The sequence below is a fragment of the Drosophila yakuba genome, chromosome 2R, assembly GCF_016746365.2.
Source record: "Drosophila yakuba strain Tai18E2 chromosome 2R, Prin_Dyak_Tai18E2_2.1, whole genome shotgun sequence".
Taxonomy (NCBI): domain Eukaryota; kingdom Metazoa; phylum Arthropoda; class Insecta; order Diptera; family Drosophilidae; genus Drosophila; species Drosophila yakuba.
Genome location: NC_052528.2, coordinates 20,726,125 through 20,741,600, shown reverse-complemented (window position 1 = coordinate 20,741,600; position 15,476 = coordinate 20,726,125). Strand labels below are relative to the sequence as shown.

Sequence of the window (15,476 nt, the reverse complement as noted above, 5' to 3'; positions counted from 1 at the left end):
CTCGCTCTACGCTCAGATTGGGATTTGTAATAACGAGTCTGGCTCATTCAAATTGGAAATTTATTTAACGATAATCAGCAATACATAATAATGCACAGTACTTTCGTACGTTTACATATAAGTGTATGGGGTTTGCATGCAGTGTTCAATGCTCAAAATCAATACAAATCGGGTTCGGTTTCGGGTTGTGTTTAAGTTTCAAGTTTCGTGTGTTTTTTGGCTTCAGAAGCATCGTCAACAATGTCTAGATCTGGATCTAGTCAGTGTGGATATGCTGGCTGCACTCTCACTATATTTAAGACTATATCTTAGGTTCCGTTCCGATGTGGGTGGTGGTGGTGAATGAACAAAATAATAACTAGGCTGCAATTAACATTTGTCGTCATATTCGTATGTATATTTGCATAATTTCTATTACAATTTTAGTTGCTTTTAACAACAATAACAATTATGTATGTATGTATGTGTTTGCATATTTTCTCTGATCGGATGTGGTTTGCTATGTCCGTTGCATTATCGTAGGCGAAATCGGCCTCCAGCTCCGATCTATGTTGTAGATTCTCGTTTGCGTTTCTAATGTTCATTTGGTTTAAACTTTACGGCTTTAGGTGAATATGCTGATGCTTTAAATATGCGTACGCGCGTATGATCGTGTGGTGTGGCATATGCTCTATGTGTTATAAATCATACCGCTTGTATATACTTGTTATATATTATTCATGATCGTTTGCAGTTGGTTTTTCTGTCCTGGCGACGTAACAAATAAAAATAAAAAGCCTCCTCTTCTAAACGTAAACATAATACAAAACGCATTACAACAAAAAAATAGGATAAACTTATACGCAGAGTTGAAAAAGCAATAGAATTAAGCGTCTGCGGAAAGGATACGTATAAGAGTAAACATAAGGAGATATATATATTCATTTATATAAATTAGAAATTGATGACATCTTTGCATGCGTCTGTGGTAAAATAAAAATGTTAATAATATGCGACAAAACAAAACAAGGACATTTGGCTCGACTGGGACCATCCCTGAATGCGTCCATTCGATTCGGCCCGATCCAACATCGAGGCGTTATTCTCCTCCTCCTTCTCCTCTTTCTATTTTCCTTCTTCAATTCTCATCTTCCAAATGCTCGCAGGACCCAACACACGGATTCGAAAGTCTTAAATAGCAGACCCTCGTGATCCTACAAACCCAATCTTCGAGGAGACGTTGCGTGCGTGTGGGGTGGTGGGTGTTTGTCTGGTCGGTTAGTTTTGGTTTTGGTTGGGTGCTTGAGGTGTTCGTCTGTTCCTCGGAGCATTTGTCTACTTAAGCTAGATTTCTTAAACATAGATTTACTCATTCGTTTCGTTTTGGTTTCCACCCTGCCGAAATCTTGATGAAATCAATGCATGACATGTTGCCAATGTTTCTCATAGTTACTACATCTACCTTTGGAGCTGTGTGTGGTTGTGGGTGTTTGGATGGGCATGACAGATGGGCGTGAATACTTCCGGATGAGGCATCAATGATGGTGAGGAATAGTTGAACAAACAGCGAACGGCAGCGGGCGGTGCATCCTCCCATCTGTATTATTTCTTGACAAACTGATAGGGGGCAGCGGGACGGTAGCGCATATTGGGTGGCACAGCACCACCGATGCCACCGCCAGTGGTGGCCACGATGCTATTGGCCATGATTCCGCCACCGCCGGCATTACCCAGCCCGGCATTCCGACCATTGAAGCTGGCCGCACTGACGACCATTCCGGGCGGTGAGGCTCGCACAATCGCTTGCGGTGGCAAGGTGGTGTGCATGGCATTGCCCCGCTGGGCGGCTGCAAAAGCGAACGTAGAATCTATGCAATATGGACGAGAAGAAACCCGGACTTACCTGGCACATAGGGTTTTGGCTGGTGATACGCATTGTTGTGTGAGCGAAAATAGACAGTCTCCTCGTTGTGGCGATAATGTGATTGTTGTTGAAACTTTTGTCTGTGGGAAACATGAGAGTTTAGCTTGGCTCGTACTGGACTAGAATTGCGACCCACCTGTAGTTGCCGCCGGAGCGCTGGTTCCCATTGCCATTGTTGCTGCCAGATCCAGCTGCTCCGCCATTTCCGTTTCCGCCTCCACCACCGCCTCCTCCTCCTGCACCACCAGCTGCCGCATTAGACTGCTGTTGCAGCTGGCGAAGCGTCAGCTTCTTGGCCGCCTCCGGATCCTCCATGAGTTCGCGGTACTGCTCTTGGCGGATGTCATCGTGCTTGTCCGGCGTGAGATACCGCCGAATCTCTGCCAGGGCGTAGGCCACACGGGCGTACGCCTCGGCGGGTGGAGCAATGGTGGACACCTCGACGTGTAGCGGAAGATTCAGGTGGGCGTACTTCGCGTCCGCAGAGTTGCGCAGCTCCTCCTCACGGTCGCGATCCTTCATTGAGAAGCGACCAAGTATGACAATCTTGCACTGCGTCTCCTCCTGCAGGCGACGCAGTGAATTGCCCTTGGGCCCCAATAGCTTGCCCACATAGTTAAACTTCTTGTCCTTGATGGGCACATGCACTTTTTGGGACAGCTTGATGGTGCGCTGCTGGTAGACATCGGCGTACTGGTCTCTCGTAGGAATGCGTCCGTTCAGCTGCACACGCTCCAGAGCTGCAAAAACGGAGGGAATTCAGAGTAATTACCATGAAGTGCCCCGGACAAATCAATTTACCTTCGTCAATTAGCTTCACCGCCAGGGGGAAGTGGTTTTCCATGCGCGATCGCTCCGTCATGAGCTCCTGCATGTACTTCTGGACCGCCGGCGCCGGCTGGGCCTTCTCCCCATCTGCATTGGCATTGTGTTCGTTCTCATGCTCCCCGTTGCTCGTCCCGCCGCTGCCGCCGGTGGGCACCACTCCTGTCCCTGCACCTGCAGATCCCGGCGCAGATCCACCGCCGACTCCCGTCGCCGTGGAAGCCACCGCAGAGGCCACCGCGGATGACCCTGGCACACGCAGTCCGTTCTCCGCCATTTGTCGTCCTGCCTTCGGGATTGCTGTCGCTCTATCGTCCTGCTAAGTCGCCGAGTCTCGGATTTTCCGTGCGCAGATTGCGGGCGATCGCTTTTGCTGTCGATTCGGTATGATTGCCAAGTTAGCACACTTCAGCCTTCCCAGTGGCCCTAATTTTTCTCTCTTTTTCCAAGTGTGTATTTTATTCGGACATTTACTATGTTAGCGGCGCGGTACGGCAACTCCGGTCTCTCGGGCTGGCTCTCGTGCTTCTGCAGCGTGCTGTTGGCTACCAATCACCGGTGCTGTTAATGGCGCATCATAGTTATCGACTTTGCAGACACTTGCTAACGCTAGATATTAGCAGAGATGCGTCAGGTGCGTACCACTTAATTTTTATAAGCATTTTGTAACTTAAATTGAAAATTTATTATAAATGCTGCCTTAGTTCTGCGAAGGTTTTTAATAGAATTGATAAGATACAAACTGTGGCTGTACATGCGATATGTTATCGAAAATACCCAAAACTATTTTATCGAAACCGTGATGCCGATCTACCTATCGATGTCCTACCACATACATATTTTTTCATCCAACTAATTCTGCAAGCGTACAATTTTGTATTCAGCTGTAGGACTCTTAGAATTTACAAATCATCCAGGCCAGAAAACGCCCAAACCGCAATGCCGCGCGACTACGACAGAGATTACAACGAGGATGCCGCCGACTACAAGCGGAAGCGACGCGACGAGGAGCCAGCGGCTACCGGTGCTCCAGAGACTCCTGAGGCGGATGGCGGACACACGACCAGCCACGCCGCCCTCCGGGACACGCCCCAGCTAAATGAGAAGACCAACGCGTATCTGCAGGAGTGCCTGCTGGAAAAGAAAACGCTCGAGAAGAAGCACATCATCACCAAGCGTCTGCTTGACGACGGTGAGTTCGGCACTGCGACATTTAAGATCTACTGAATCTAATTACAATTTTTCACGGCCCCGCAGAGGTGGAAAAAATCTTGGTCAGCGGCCGCATACCAAAACCCGAGATCTATGCCAACGTGTACAGCGAAAAGCCCATCCGTGTGGCCCAGAAAGTGTTGTTCCCCATCAAAGAATACCCCAAGTTCAATTTTGTTGGCAAGATCCTGGGCCCCAAGGGCAACACACTGCGTCAGCTGCAGGAAGAGACTATGTGCAAAATGGTGGTAATGGGGCGCAACTCGATGCGCGACCACGGTAAGGAGGAGGAGCTTCGCAGCTCCGGAAATCCAAAGTACGCCCATCTCAGCCGCGATTTGCATGTGGAGATATCCACAGTGGCGCCACCAGCGGAGGCCTATCACAGGATCAGCTATGCGCTGGGCGAGATCCGCAAGTTTATGATACCAGATGCCAACGACGATATTCGATTGGAGCAACTACGCGAGATGGACGGCAAGGAGCGCATGTACAAGAAGTCTCACCACTATTCAAAGTCATATGGCGATCATGGCGCCTACAGTTCCCGGTAGGCTTGTCAATTTTCGATGTTTTTTAATTGGTTACTGAGGAATTCCTCTCCTCACAGCACCCCGCCCCCTGCTTCTTCGAAGCCCAAAGTCTATTCGATTCTGGAGAAGGCACGATATGTGATGGACGATCCCAACTATGGGATCGTAAAGACGCACAGGTTAGATGAGCTCAATCGCGTTCATGATGCCTTAGAATGTCGTGACTTAAAAATTATTGAATGGTTTACACAATTAGATATTCGGATGCTCTAAATAGCTTTTTTGAGGACCCTATTATAATTCAATAATTTTTCAGATCACGGGACCACGAGCTATACGAACACCATGGAGAATATGATCGCTATGCCACACCGCCGCCCCAGACATCGAAGCACTCGACCCACCACGCCCAGTATGACAGTAGCTCCTACGAGCGCGACTATAGGCGTGAGTATCACCCCCACTCGTCCTCCTCTTCCTACGCGGCGGCCTACCCAGGTAAGATATCTAGGTTTCTAGACAAATAATCTTTTCCCCCCAGCAGGCATGTAAAAATAAACAAAATGAAAAAAGAAAAAGAATACGACAACTAGTAATGTAAATGTTTAAACTCAAATCGCGCAAATCAAGACAAAAACTCGAACGAAAAACAAAATCTATCCAACTAAGCGACGATAAATTGAAAAACGCTGAAAAAAAAAAAACAGAAACCGCCACAAAAGCCGCGTACCAAAATTATGAAAAACGGCAACCCATCCCATTTTAACAAGATTTTAAATGCACTATGCCTGAACAGAGGCCAAATCAACTAAACCGAACAGCGACAAGTAAATCCATCTTCATTAATTGGACGACTACTAACATACTCACAAGAATCCAGAGCAAAAATGTAAAAACAATCGACCAAACAATCAAATTACTTAAATTCACACTTTGAAAACAAAACCATAAAACTTCATGGCAAGAAAACCCAAAACTATTTGAATATGCTTAAACTATGAAATCCAAACTGAAAGGTTTGTGGAAACTAATTTTTTTTGAAACGTGAAAAATGCATTTTAATCAAAACAATAACGTTTCGTAGGGTGTAGTGCATTCAAAACCGGTTAAACAACATATTTTTCTTTTTTTACAATGTATATATGTTAAGCAAATGATAAACCAAAAACCAAAAACAGCACCACAGAGACAGAAACAATTTAAAATCTAAACAACAAATAAAATTCTTTCCAAAATAGCAAAACCAAGCAACGGTCGTTCATCATCGTCATATCGACCAACCACCTCGGGCTCGGGATCACATTCATCTGCTCACTACGAAACTGGATCCCGATCTCGAGAAAGCGTGCGATATCGCTCGGCTCCATATCCGAAAATACGTTAACCCATCGATTTTCCAAAACACCAAGAAACCAACCCCAACCACAACTACAACAACCACAACTAAACAAAGTTAAGCATAATGAATAAAATATATTCCAACGAATTATCAAAAAAAATGTTTGAAGTCAACAATCCAACTATGCACACCTATTAAATATACTATATAAACGAAAATCAAATAAAAAACGTAACTTTTTATTCCAATTATTGTCCAATATTCAAATTGTGTTTTAAATTAAAACGAAACCATCAATGCAACAAGTTTTATCTTTGAAAAGATTGTAAAAATAAAACAAATACTTCAATCAACCTAATACTAGTTAAAGCCAATACGAAAAAAAGAACTAAACACAAACAAAAAACCCCCAAAACAATTAATTTATCAATGCATAATGTTAGACTAAGATTGCAAATATTGTTTCATAAGATAATGGAGATAAAACCAACATAAAAAGCAAAATATAAACCACAGATATATATATATATGCCCAACGACAAAGTAAGTATCGCCTGCGGACAGAGTATGATTAACAACAAACCACACTATTCAGCAGTTAAATAAATTAACCAAATGCCGGCTTCGATACAAATTCCCAAGAGCAAAGAGTATTGTGAAACGTTAAACGTTGTCGTTTATAATTATGATTTCTGTTTTGTTTGTTTTCTTTGCGAATCAACAATTGTTTTATAACTTAAATATTATTTTTAACATAAAACCATTAGGACGTTTAGAACTGAATGTGTTTGCCGCTGAATATCCCTAAATAAAGAAAAGTATAATCGACGCATTCAGTTTCATTTGCGGGCTTCCTGTTACGTTTGGGTGTTTAGAAGTTCATGGCTCCGTCAAGGAACATCAAACTGTCCACAGCAGAAATGGCCATTTCCACGTCCCTCTTTTGTACGGTTTTCTTTTTGGACTGCGCCGTGTAAGTATATGATTCCCGGGACAACGAGGCTATGAATAGTTCCACTGCCTTGGCCACTATGAAAACGGCTTCATTGTTGGCCATATGCAGATCCGGATCCAGTTTCATTATGTTCCGTATCCTCGCCAGCGGCAGTTGTGTCATCTTGGCTTCGTGATCAGCAGGGGCCTTGTGGCCATTCGTCACTGGAAGGGAAGCAGCCATAAGGATGGAATCCCAGCTATATGCATCTAACTTACCTGGCTTATCTGCAATTGGTTCTGCTGGAAATTCCGCATCAGGATTTTCCGGCGGGTCTTCTGTGATATCCAAGGGCTCCTCTGTTTCCCCCAGCTCTTCCGCCTCAGTCTCCATGGCCTGCTGAAGCTCCAAGCCTTGTTCCTCAGAGAATTCATGCTCAAATAGGTCCTCGCTGGCCATTGTTGACGACAAAAATTAAAAACAAACGAAGCTAAAGGAATCCAAATACCATATTATTAGAGATGAGCATCAAGAGAGCCGCCAAAAATATCGATTGTGCACTCTGTTTGAAATCGAAGGGGTGGTAGCTCCGCTTAGCACTTGGCAAAGCTCAATAAAAATTTAATTCGAGTTTTTTAAATACTCTATTCTTTCTTTTGTTGGGGCGAGATATTTTACAAACTTACATGGGAAAATATTGAAATTTAAGCAATCAATATAGCACTGAAAAGGTTGACAGTCCTGGAACTTCATACGTTTGACAGCACTGCCATCATTTTAGTTCACTGATATACATACCGTTTTTCAGTCTACTTCAAGTTTGCTTAATATTTATTGGTTAGAAGTGTTATGTTAAAAATGGAGACCCCAAGCGAGTTTACCGAAAAGCAGCCACCCACTCATGACCACCAGCCTCGTCTGAATGAGGTGGCACAAAAGTTTCTGGCCGATTTGGACGAGGAGCGTCAGCGTTTGTCCGCGGAGTTTCCACTATGCGCACTGCTAATCGACGAAGGTAAAATCCAATCGGTTCTTTATTTTGTTCTATTTAGGGTATATTAATGGCAATAATCCGAAATCGTAGCTGTGGACCGTGTCTACTGCACTGGTCGTATTCCCGGCAAGGAGTTCTACGCGGACGTGTACAAGCAGAAGCCGATGAAGATAACCCAGAAGGTCTTTGTGCCCGTTAAGCAGTATCCCAAGGTAGGTTTCACACAATATGAGGTTCCCTCGTCCGCGAAATTAATCCTTACCCTTTCCACGCAGTTCAACTTCACTGGGAAGATCCTGGGACCCAAGGGCAACTCGCTGCGTCGTCTTCAGGAGGAGACCCAGTGCAAGATTGCCATTAAGGGTCGCAGTTCGATACGCGATCGCAACAAAGAGGAGCAGCTGCGCAGCACTGGCGACCCGAGATATGCCCATCTTCAGAAGGATCTCTTTCTGGAGGTCAGCACGGTGGCCACACCGGCGGAGTGCTATGCCCGCATAGCGTACGCCCTGGCCGAGATCCGTAAGTATCTTATTCCAGACAAGAACGACGAGGTTTCGCATGAGCAGCTGCGCGAGCTAATGGAAATGGATCCCGAGTCGGCCAAGAGCATTCACGGACCCAATCTGGAGGCCTATAGGTAAGTTAAGCATGTGGCTCGCTATTGGACTTAAGGCTAACAATCAATTCATATTTTGCAGATCTGTCTTCGACAAGAAGTTTGGTGGCAGCAGCAATGGGGCGCCCAAGTACATCAACTTAATTAAGCGAGCTGCGGAAAATCCGCCCGAGTAAGTTAATTGTAAAGTATAATTTTGTATCATTTAATGACCCCACCAGGAGTAAAGGACCCGAGAGTCCCCGCGTCGTAGAAATATCTTTAACCCTAACCAACTTACGTTGTCCAGCAACTAACATTTCGATCTTTATAGAGTCGATGATGTAGAGGAGGTGGCCTATGAGTATGAACATCGTATGCCTCCCAAGCGTCCCACTACGGGCTATGAGTACAGCAAACGTAAGTGGAACCCAAGCATGCATTCTTAATTTGTTTCTTAGTGCCGGGGCCTATTACACTCCCCCATTTTGAGGGGATGCACCTTTGATTTGAATCTTGGGTCACAGAATAGATTATAGTATCAAAACCGATAACAGTGAATGAGCAAGATCTTGAAACAAACTATATAACACTCTGGAATGATTAATATTAAAGAACAAACCACTTCCTATAGTAATTACATACACGCATAAACTACTACAAATAATAATCAACCAATTTTATAGCACGTCCATCAATAATACCGACAAACGCAGCGGCATATAAACGTCCATATCCGACTGACATGAAACGTATGCGCGAACCGCCCATCAAGTCCTATAAGCCCAATCCGTATTCCATACTCAAAAAATATAAATAATAGAGCTCCGGTTGATCTCGTCGCACACCGCTATAAATGAAAACAAAGGACGATGCTTATATAATAAAATCCATACTGGGAGCACATTGAAAATAATTTAAACAAGAAGCAAGCAGCATTCAAAATGACGCAATCAATGAATAAACATTAACATTTATAAAAAGCGCACTTGCGCTATTAATTCCCACAAACATAATATTAATCTTAATTTATAATTCGTATAAATATGTTATAACTGTTGGCATGTCTTTATTTGACCATTTCAACAGATAATAAGTCCAATATATACTATTGTGTTTAAATTATAATTTTCTATTTCTCGATGAATTTCAAAAATCTGTAATAAAATGAAACACACTAAATGAATTTAATAAATACTCTGCAATCAGATCTAATTATGACCGCCTCCCATTTACAGTCCAAATATGCATTACATTCTTAAACGATTGTCTCAGTAGCAGTAGAACAATGAGTTATATTTCTAAAAAAATAAATTGGTAAACAAAAAATAAAACATTACGAACTTATCAAATTGTTGAATAAAAAGAAACGAAGTGAAAATCACATTAAGACATTTAAATGCGTTTAAAAATAAGTTAATAAACCATTAGAAATTTATAAATGAACAAAAAAGAACATTGAATAAACATAAAAAGAGTATGCATAATTAAAACATTTCAGGGTTTTTAAGCAAAGTATTCTCTTTTAATTTTTTATCTGATGGGTAAGTAGCTTAACTGTAACTGTAGTGAAATAATGTCTAAAGTAAGATTAAATTAATAAAAGCTTAAACCAAATGTCTGTTTGTCTTTGGTTATATTTCCTTGGGCTTTGGGTTTTATTTAATATCTTTAACAAAGGTTTTGCGACTAACATTGATATTGCAAGGGCCTCCCAGTGAAGCTGGCTATCCAGATCTGCTTCCTTAGCTCCTGTTCATTAGCTTCTGTGGATTCTTTATTCTTCTGGGCTTGTAATCGTAGCAGGATTCTGTGATAGACCTCGTACGCAGTTTGGGGCTGCCCACAACGACTATTGCCGCAATGTTCTGAGAACTGTGGCTCCTCAACAAAAGTATCCTCGCTTGAAAAAGGATTCTCGCTGTGTGGTATCATCTGAATCATATGGATGGGTTGGCTGACTGGATTCTTTACAAAACTGATAGGCGGAGCACTCACTTTGGTTTTACGCTGGCGCTGATTTACTCCGCTGACTAGATGTGTGTCCTGGCCGCTAAGCAGTTGACGACTGACCCGGCCGGATGGTAAAGTTGTCGCTTGAGGCTTGTGCCACCACCATTAGCACCACCCCTAGGAGCCGCCATATGGCTGCCAGGCCCTGCGCACGTTGCGGAATTCCTCCTCCCACTCCTGCGCCGCGTTGCAGCTGCAGTGAGCTCCTACAAGGACCTCAGCGCTTTGTTGTCCTGGTCGCGCGTGTGTTTTCCCCCTTCCTCTCCCACCAAAAGCAAGCCACCGAATCCTGCCGGCCTGCATACGAGTATGTGTGTAGTAGGTATACAGGGGTGGATTTCGTTGAATGGATTCAGCTGGGTCTATAGCAGCTCTAGTTTATTTCAGTTTTACATTCGACAAAATTGCATACATTGTTTTTATGTACTCATAATCTGTTCACACACATACATATATGTATATATGTATATATAGTTTCCTTCACAATGATTCGGTAAGCCACTTGGTATCGCATTTTGTTCCGCTAAGTTAAAATCAATTATGTACTAATCTCTCGATTAGGCGCAATACTAAAGCAATCACACTAGGCTAATTCGATCCTATAGGTAGCGTATCTAAGTTCAAGTAATGGTTCACAAACAATATTACTTTCAAAGGAGTAGTCTAAAACATCGATATTGGAAGTAGGGGAAGCAGAGTTGGAAGAGTAACTTTAAATAAACTATAGCTCTGGGAAGATCGCTTTCCCCCGGAAAATCGGTTTCCCATATAATACAGTAACAAAGCAACACCTATTGCCAATTTGCCAAGCCATCGACGTAATCCGCGGGCTACATCCCAATGTCAAGCTCATCTGTTGCGGTGCGCATCTCCAAACGTAATGCCGGTGGTGCAGATTTAAGGAGCGGTCTTGAACTCGGACTCCTTCAGAATCGTAAGGTCACTGCCAACTGGAGAGGGGCCAGAAATACGCCCAGCAGCCAGAGGCTAATGTCCCTGCCGTGAGCCACCGAATCCTTGGCGGAGGAGGTGGTGTCTGCCGGAGCCGGAAGCAGTGATGGAGCCGGGGTACTTGGCTCTGGGCCAAAGCGAATGGTAGCCTTGTGTCGCACTTTGTTTGGCAGCACCTCGCACTCGTAGCGCTCCTCCGTGGCATTGGATGAATTGGAATTGGATGCATTGGATGCCAGGGGAACGGTCAGGGAGAACTGCTCGTCCAGGGCGTAAATGTGGTTGAATATATTCATTCCGCTGGATACCTGTACCTTTTCCTTGTACCAGAGCACCACGTGATGTGCAGCTTAAAAGGAGATGGAAAATCAATACTTGGCATGCACTTTTTAGTAAAAGTTTTTTTTTGGCATCATAGTTAAAGCAGAATTTTAATCATACATTTAACTTTTTCCTACAAAAAAGAAGATTTATTGGCTCACCATTATAATTTTTTACTGGACAATCCAATTTCACGCTAGTCGCGTTCTGCGGCACATAGATGTCCACAGCGCTGTGGTCGAAGTAGGGCTCAGGGACTTTGGGATCAGCGGTGGACTTGGCCAGGTTACCCGGTGCCCGCTGCTGGTCCTCCTCATAGTCGTAGTCCTTGCTGGTGTCGCCGACTGATGGGGCAGTGACTGCGGCGCCCCCGGCTCCTCCTCCATTGCCGCCTCCAGCGGCTGATGAAGATTTGGCTGGGTGCGGCTCCGGCAAGGTCAGCACACCTGGAATAAATGGTAATTAGTCGGAGCTCCCGACACACACGCAGATTAAGCTACACGGATAAAAGTGCGCTCGATATCTGTTTGTGTTGTATCTATTTCAGGGATTAGTATCAAAATCGATACATCGATGCATCTGCATCCGTTTCAAATGGTAATTTGCGTGTCTTCGCTTCACCTTTCTTTGCTCTTATAAATATTAAAAGATTGAGTACTTGAACAAAGCAGGTACATTTTGTACTGTGTACGCATTGAAAAGCACTCGAAAAGCAGCCAGCCCAGATTTCCGTGTCTGGCGATAGTTTCCAAGCCTAAGCCCCCAAAGACGCGGAAGGCAACATAAAACCATTAACGAAATACGGAACATGCCGCGTGGCCAAGCCCCTTTTTCCATATGAAATTCTTGCAGGGAGCGTGTCAACGCCCATTCTGGAGTGATATGATGGTTACAACTCCAGTTGGAGGTCAGGTCACGGAATGGAATCCGAATCGGGAATACTTGGCACTGTATCTGGAACAGGTTGTATCTGGATTTGGCTCAAGGATGTGGGTACAGCTCTTTGGTTGCGTCATTTGCACATTCGGCGCAGTGCTTAATGGCTGCGAAAATTGCCAATTTGCCATATAAAATTCGTGGGTTTATGTGTTCGTTAAATGGGGCGGGGGAGGGGGGTGTGAGTGTGAGTGTGTGCCAAAGTTATTAGTTTTGTTTGCACTCTCGTTAGGAAAAAAATTGAAAGACATTGGCAGACAAGTTGGGACACCTTTCTTAGCCTTGGCTCCGTTGCTGTCCCGACTTGTTTGCCCGGAAATTGCTATTTGGGTCAGCGGCAAATGGGGATGATGTTATCTTCCCAAATAATAAAGGCAGTATGGATCAAGTTTAATTTATTACTAGCAGACTCAGTGGGTGGCGTATTTGGTGCCCAAAAGTATGCTATTAAAACCTTGAAGTGCCTGAATTTAAGACATAGGAGATACTTACTGACTGACTTGGGAAGTTGTTAACTTTTTAAATTGTACTTATTTTATAAAAAACACTAAGAGGAGGTCAAGATACCGTAAGTAAATATATGTGAACACACTCATTGATAATTTTCAGGGTCAAGTGTGGAAAGTTAGGGCGGATTCGTTTATGGGAATCTGTCAACTCATGTGGCAAGCCCATTCAATCCCACGCTTCTGTTGTCCTCCCCGTATAATTATCATCGATAAGCTGGACACAATGCCGTGGAACGCACGCATGATACGGCAATTACCTCGCCACATACTCATCCCTTTGACAGCTCATCATCTGTGGCCACATGTACCAGAGTTATCCGGAGTCCGGACCCACTCCCAGTTGCTTAATTATTCAAGAGCCACTTTAATCATGTTGATATTTTTAACAATGTGCTCATTCCAACCCATACCCACCCAAACCCCCTCTTGGCCACCCATTTCAATTACTGTTCCACTAATTTCTCTATTCGGAAGCACTGAACAATGCTCATACACGCACAAAAAAGTTGCCTTCAAAGTAAAATGAAATTGTTAAGCTCTTCTTGAATCTCAAGCGAATGTATTTAAGTATTTAAGTTAATACAAAAACGATAAATAGAAAATATGAAAAACTAAATTTTGGCCATGAATGGGCTAGAATTTTTCTCCCTGTGGATACTCATCGCGCGTTGGGAAGACATGCCCTGCTTACAAGTGGTTCCCAAATTGTCGTCAATTCAATGAATGACACACGTTCTTTCAGGCAACTTTTCCCTCCCCTGGCCACTCGCCCACTTTATCCCCCCACCCCGCCCACTTTAATAACTCCCAGCAAGCGTTTAAGGAAAACTTTGCCATAAGTGCTGGCGACCCTATGAAGCACTTCTGCTTTGATAGACAAGTGTTTTATGGAGTTTGGAGCCAGCTCCATTTGGGGATGGCGAAAATGCAACCTCCGGTGAATAGTTAACCATTTGATTGATTTTGATAAGTGTGATGAGGCAATCCCTATATCAAGTTAATAAATATTCATGATGAGTAATATTTGTGAATCACTTAATATTTGGAAGAACCTGGAGATACTAATTCCGTATAACTAATTCCCAAACATCCCAATGATTCATGCCAGTTCTTTTACTTTCGAATGAATCTATTGCATGTATCTTGTGAATAACTCAAACGATGTAGCATATGTTTTATGTATTTAAAAGGCCGCACACACTTTTGGTTAAGTTTCGCCGTATTGGGTCAGTGGAAAAACGGGGTAAGTGCAGTGTAATCCATCGATTACTTAAGCGCCCGCAACCCACACACAAGTACGAGGAAAATGTCTATCCCCAGGATTATAATCACTAGATTATGCAAATTAGCGTACATGAGTGGGTTACGAGGAGCAGCAGACAAACAAGAAATTCACAAGTATTTCTTTGGGAGCCGGATGATATAAAGCCTTTGGAGGGCCCTTCATTTTATTGGAACCCGCATATGTAAATGGTGCCGAAAAAAATCCACTGCTCATAAAGATTACAAAATTGTAACGAAATTAATTTGTCTCTCTTAATGGAACACTGTATGCGGCAAAAGATGTGAGGGATGCAGCGGATTTACCTGGGAACTGGACAGATCCACAGGCGATAAGAAGGAGCAGCCAGAGATGCCTCATTTCGGTCGCTTGCTTATGATTGAGGGTATGCCAATATTCACTCCTTGAAATCCTGTGGCACTTTTTTTTCTTAATAATTCTTATACGGCTTGCAAACCAGTTTGCTTTTTGCCACCTTTGAGGATAAACGGCGACCGAGACACTGAACTTTGTTTTGTCACCAGTGTTTTCGTGAGTTCTGAGCTCTTTGCGTGGGCTGTCGTTATCGTTTCTGTTGTTCGGCGAGGACTGCCAGCAAGGAATATGGACTGCGATTGCGAATGCCGATGGAGGGATATTCAGGTACAGTGGTGACTCGAAAAATGGACTTTTGCAAATGTATCTTCAAAGTAATTCGCAACGAGAAAACTAAAGCGCTAAACGTTTTGTGTAAGGCGTGCTCTATAAATTATCATAACAAGTTTCTCAAATAGTTGACTTAATTACATTTTATAGTTCTATCAACGTGACACTACCAAGCTAACGAAGCTCTGCTGTATATTTTTGTGTTTAAAAGTGGGCGAAAAGAAGGAAAAAGGAAGGCAGAAGCGCGCCAGCATAATAGCCGAATCCGAATCCGAATCCGAGTGCGAATAACTGAACAACCGAAGGCGGCGAAGGAGAGCAGATGACTCATGTTGCACAGTCGCAGGAGGAGTGCCCAATTGGAAACGCGGCAAAGCGTCGCATTCGCTGCACCGCAAAATACCAATTTCCCACTAGGCAGGAGCGAGAGAGTGAGTGAGGGAGATAGAGAACGAGCCTAGGTCAATCCCATTTCCACTTT

The 15,476-nt window shown here is 43.8% G+C and overlaps 6 protein-coding genes across 9 annotated transcripts; 2 read left to right on the top strand and 4 right to left on the bottom strand.

Annotated features, from left to right (window-relative positions):
* Positions 1 to 369: 369 nt before the first annotated feature.
* LOC6531623 (KH domain-containing, RNA-binding, signal transduction-associated protein 2) lies at positions 370 to 3,247 on the bottom strand. Of its 2 annotated transcripts, XR_001454267.2 has the most exons (5): positions 2,705 to 3,247; positions 2,040 to 2,643; positions 1,883 to 1,983; positions 1,442 to 1,826; positions 370 to 1,384 (listed from the first exon to the last, which is right to left on the bottom strand). XR_001454267.2 is itself a non-coding variant. In XM_002092384.3 (4 exons), exons 1-4 carry the CDS (start codon positions 3,003 to 3,005, stop codon positions 1,582 to 1,584), a joined length of 1,251 nt encoding a protein of 416 aa, XP_002092420.1. In that variant the 5' UTR covers positions 3,006 to 3,247; the 3' UTR covers positions 370 to 1,581. The 2 variants fall into 2 exon arrangements, 1 of the variants encoding a protein (XP_002092420.1); XM_002092384.3 differs by having other exon boundaries at positions 370 to 1,826.
* Positions 3,248 to 3,542: 295 nt separating this feature from the next.
* Positions 3,543 to 6,073, top strand: LOC6531622 (KH domain-containing, RNA-binding, signal transduction-associated protein 2). 2 transcript variants are annotated; one of them, XM_002092383.4, is made up of 5 exons: positions 3,547 to 3,920; positions 3,986 to 4,490; positions 4,551 to 4,652; positions 4,790 to 4,971; positions 5,712 to 6,073. In XM_002092383.4, exons 1-5 carry the CDS (start codon positions 3,668 to 3,670, stop codon positions 5,855 to 5,857), a joined length of 1,188 nt encoding a protein of 395 aa, XP_002092419.1. In that variant the 5' UTR covers positions 3,547 to 3,667; the 3' UTR covers positions 5,858 to 6,073. The 2 variants fall into 2 exon arrangements, with proteins under 2 accessions (XP_015051444.1, XP_002092419.1); XM_015195958.3 differs by lacking the exon at positions 4,551 to 4,652 and having other exon boundaries at positions 3,543 to 3,920.
* Positions 6,074 to 6,463: 390 nt separating this feature from the next.
* LOC6531621 (DNA polymerase epsilon subunit 4) lies at positions 6,464 to 7,267 on the bottom strand. The gene is made up of 2 exons (XM_002092382.4): positions 7,025 to 7,267; positions 6,464 to 6,970 (listed from the first exon to the last, which is right to left on the bottom strand). Exons 1-2 carry the CDS (start codon positions 7,203 to 7,205, stop codon positions 6,684 to 6,686), a joined length of 468 nt encoding a protein of 155 aa, XP_002092418.1. The 5' UTR covers positions 7,206 to 7,267; the 3' UTR covers positions 6,464 to 6,683.
* A 252-nt stretch (positions 7,268 to 7,519) lies between these two features.
* On the top strand, positions 7,520 to 9,559 carry LOC6531620 (KH domain-containing, RNA-binding, signal transduction-associated protein 2). 2 transcript variants are annotated; one of them, XR_001454266.3, is made up of 6 exons: positions 7,520 to 7,761; positions 7,831 to 7,952; positions 8,016 to 8,380; positions 8,442 to 8,531; positions 8,673 to 8,971; positions 9,025 to 9,251. XR_001454266.3 is itself a non-coding variant. In XM_002092381.4 (6 exons), the coding sequence occupies exons 1-6, from the start codon at positions 7,596 to 7,598 to the stop codon at positions 9,156 to 9,158; spliced, it is 963 nt and encodes a 320-aa protein (XP_002092417.2). In that variant the 5' UTR covers positions 7,521 to 7,595; the 3' UTR covers positions 9,159 to 9,559. The 2 variants fall into 2 exon arrangements, 1 of the variants encoding a protein (XP_002092417.2); XM_002092381.4 differs by having other exon boundaries at positions 7,521 to 7,761; positions 8,673 to 8,758; positions 9,025 to 9,559.
* Positions 9,560 to 9,957: 398 nt separating this feature from the next.
* On the bottom strand, positions 9,958 to 10,532 carry LOC6531619 (ventrally expressed gene D protein). Its single transcript, XM_002092380.3, has 2 exons — positions 10,337 to 10,532; positions 9,958 to 10,273 (listed from the first exon to the last, which is right to left on the bottom strand). Exon 2 carries the CDS (start codon positions 10,271 to 10,273, stop codon positions 10,028 to 10,030), a length of 246 nt encoding a protein of 81 aa, XP_002092416.1. The 5' UTR covers positions 10,337 to 10,532; the 3' UTR covers positions 9,958 to 10,027.
* A 156-nt stretch (positions 10,533 to 10,688) lies between these two features.
* LOC6531618 lies at positions 10,689 to 14,945 on the bottom strand. Its single transcript, XM_002092379.4, has 3 exons — positions 14,656 to 14,945; positions 11,785 to 12,069; positions 10,689 to 11,651 (listed from the first exon to the last, which is right to left on the bottom strand). Exons 1-3 carry the CDS (start codon positions 14,708 to 14,710, stop codon positions 11,278 to 11,280), a joined length of 714 nt encoding a protein of 237 aa, XP_002092415.1. The 5' UTR covers positions 14,711 to 14,945; the 3' UTR covers positions 10,689 to 11,277.
* Between the last annotated feature and the right edge of the window lie 531 nt (positions 14,946 to 15,476).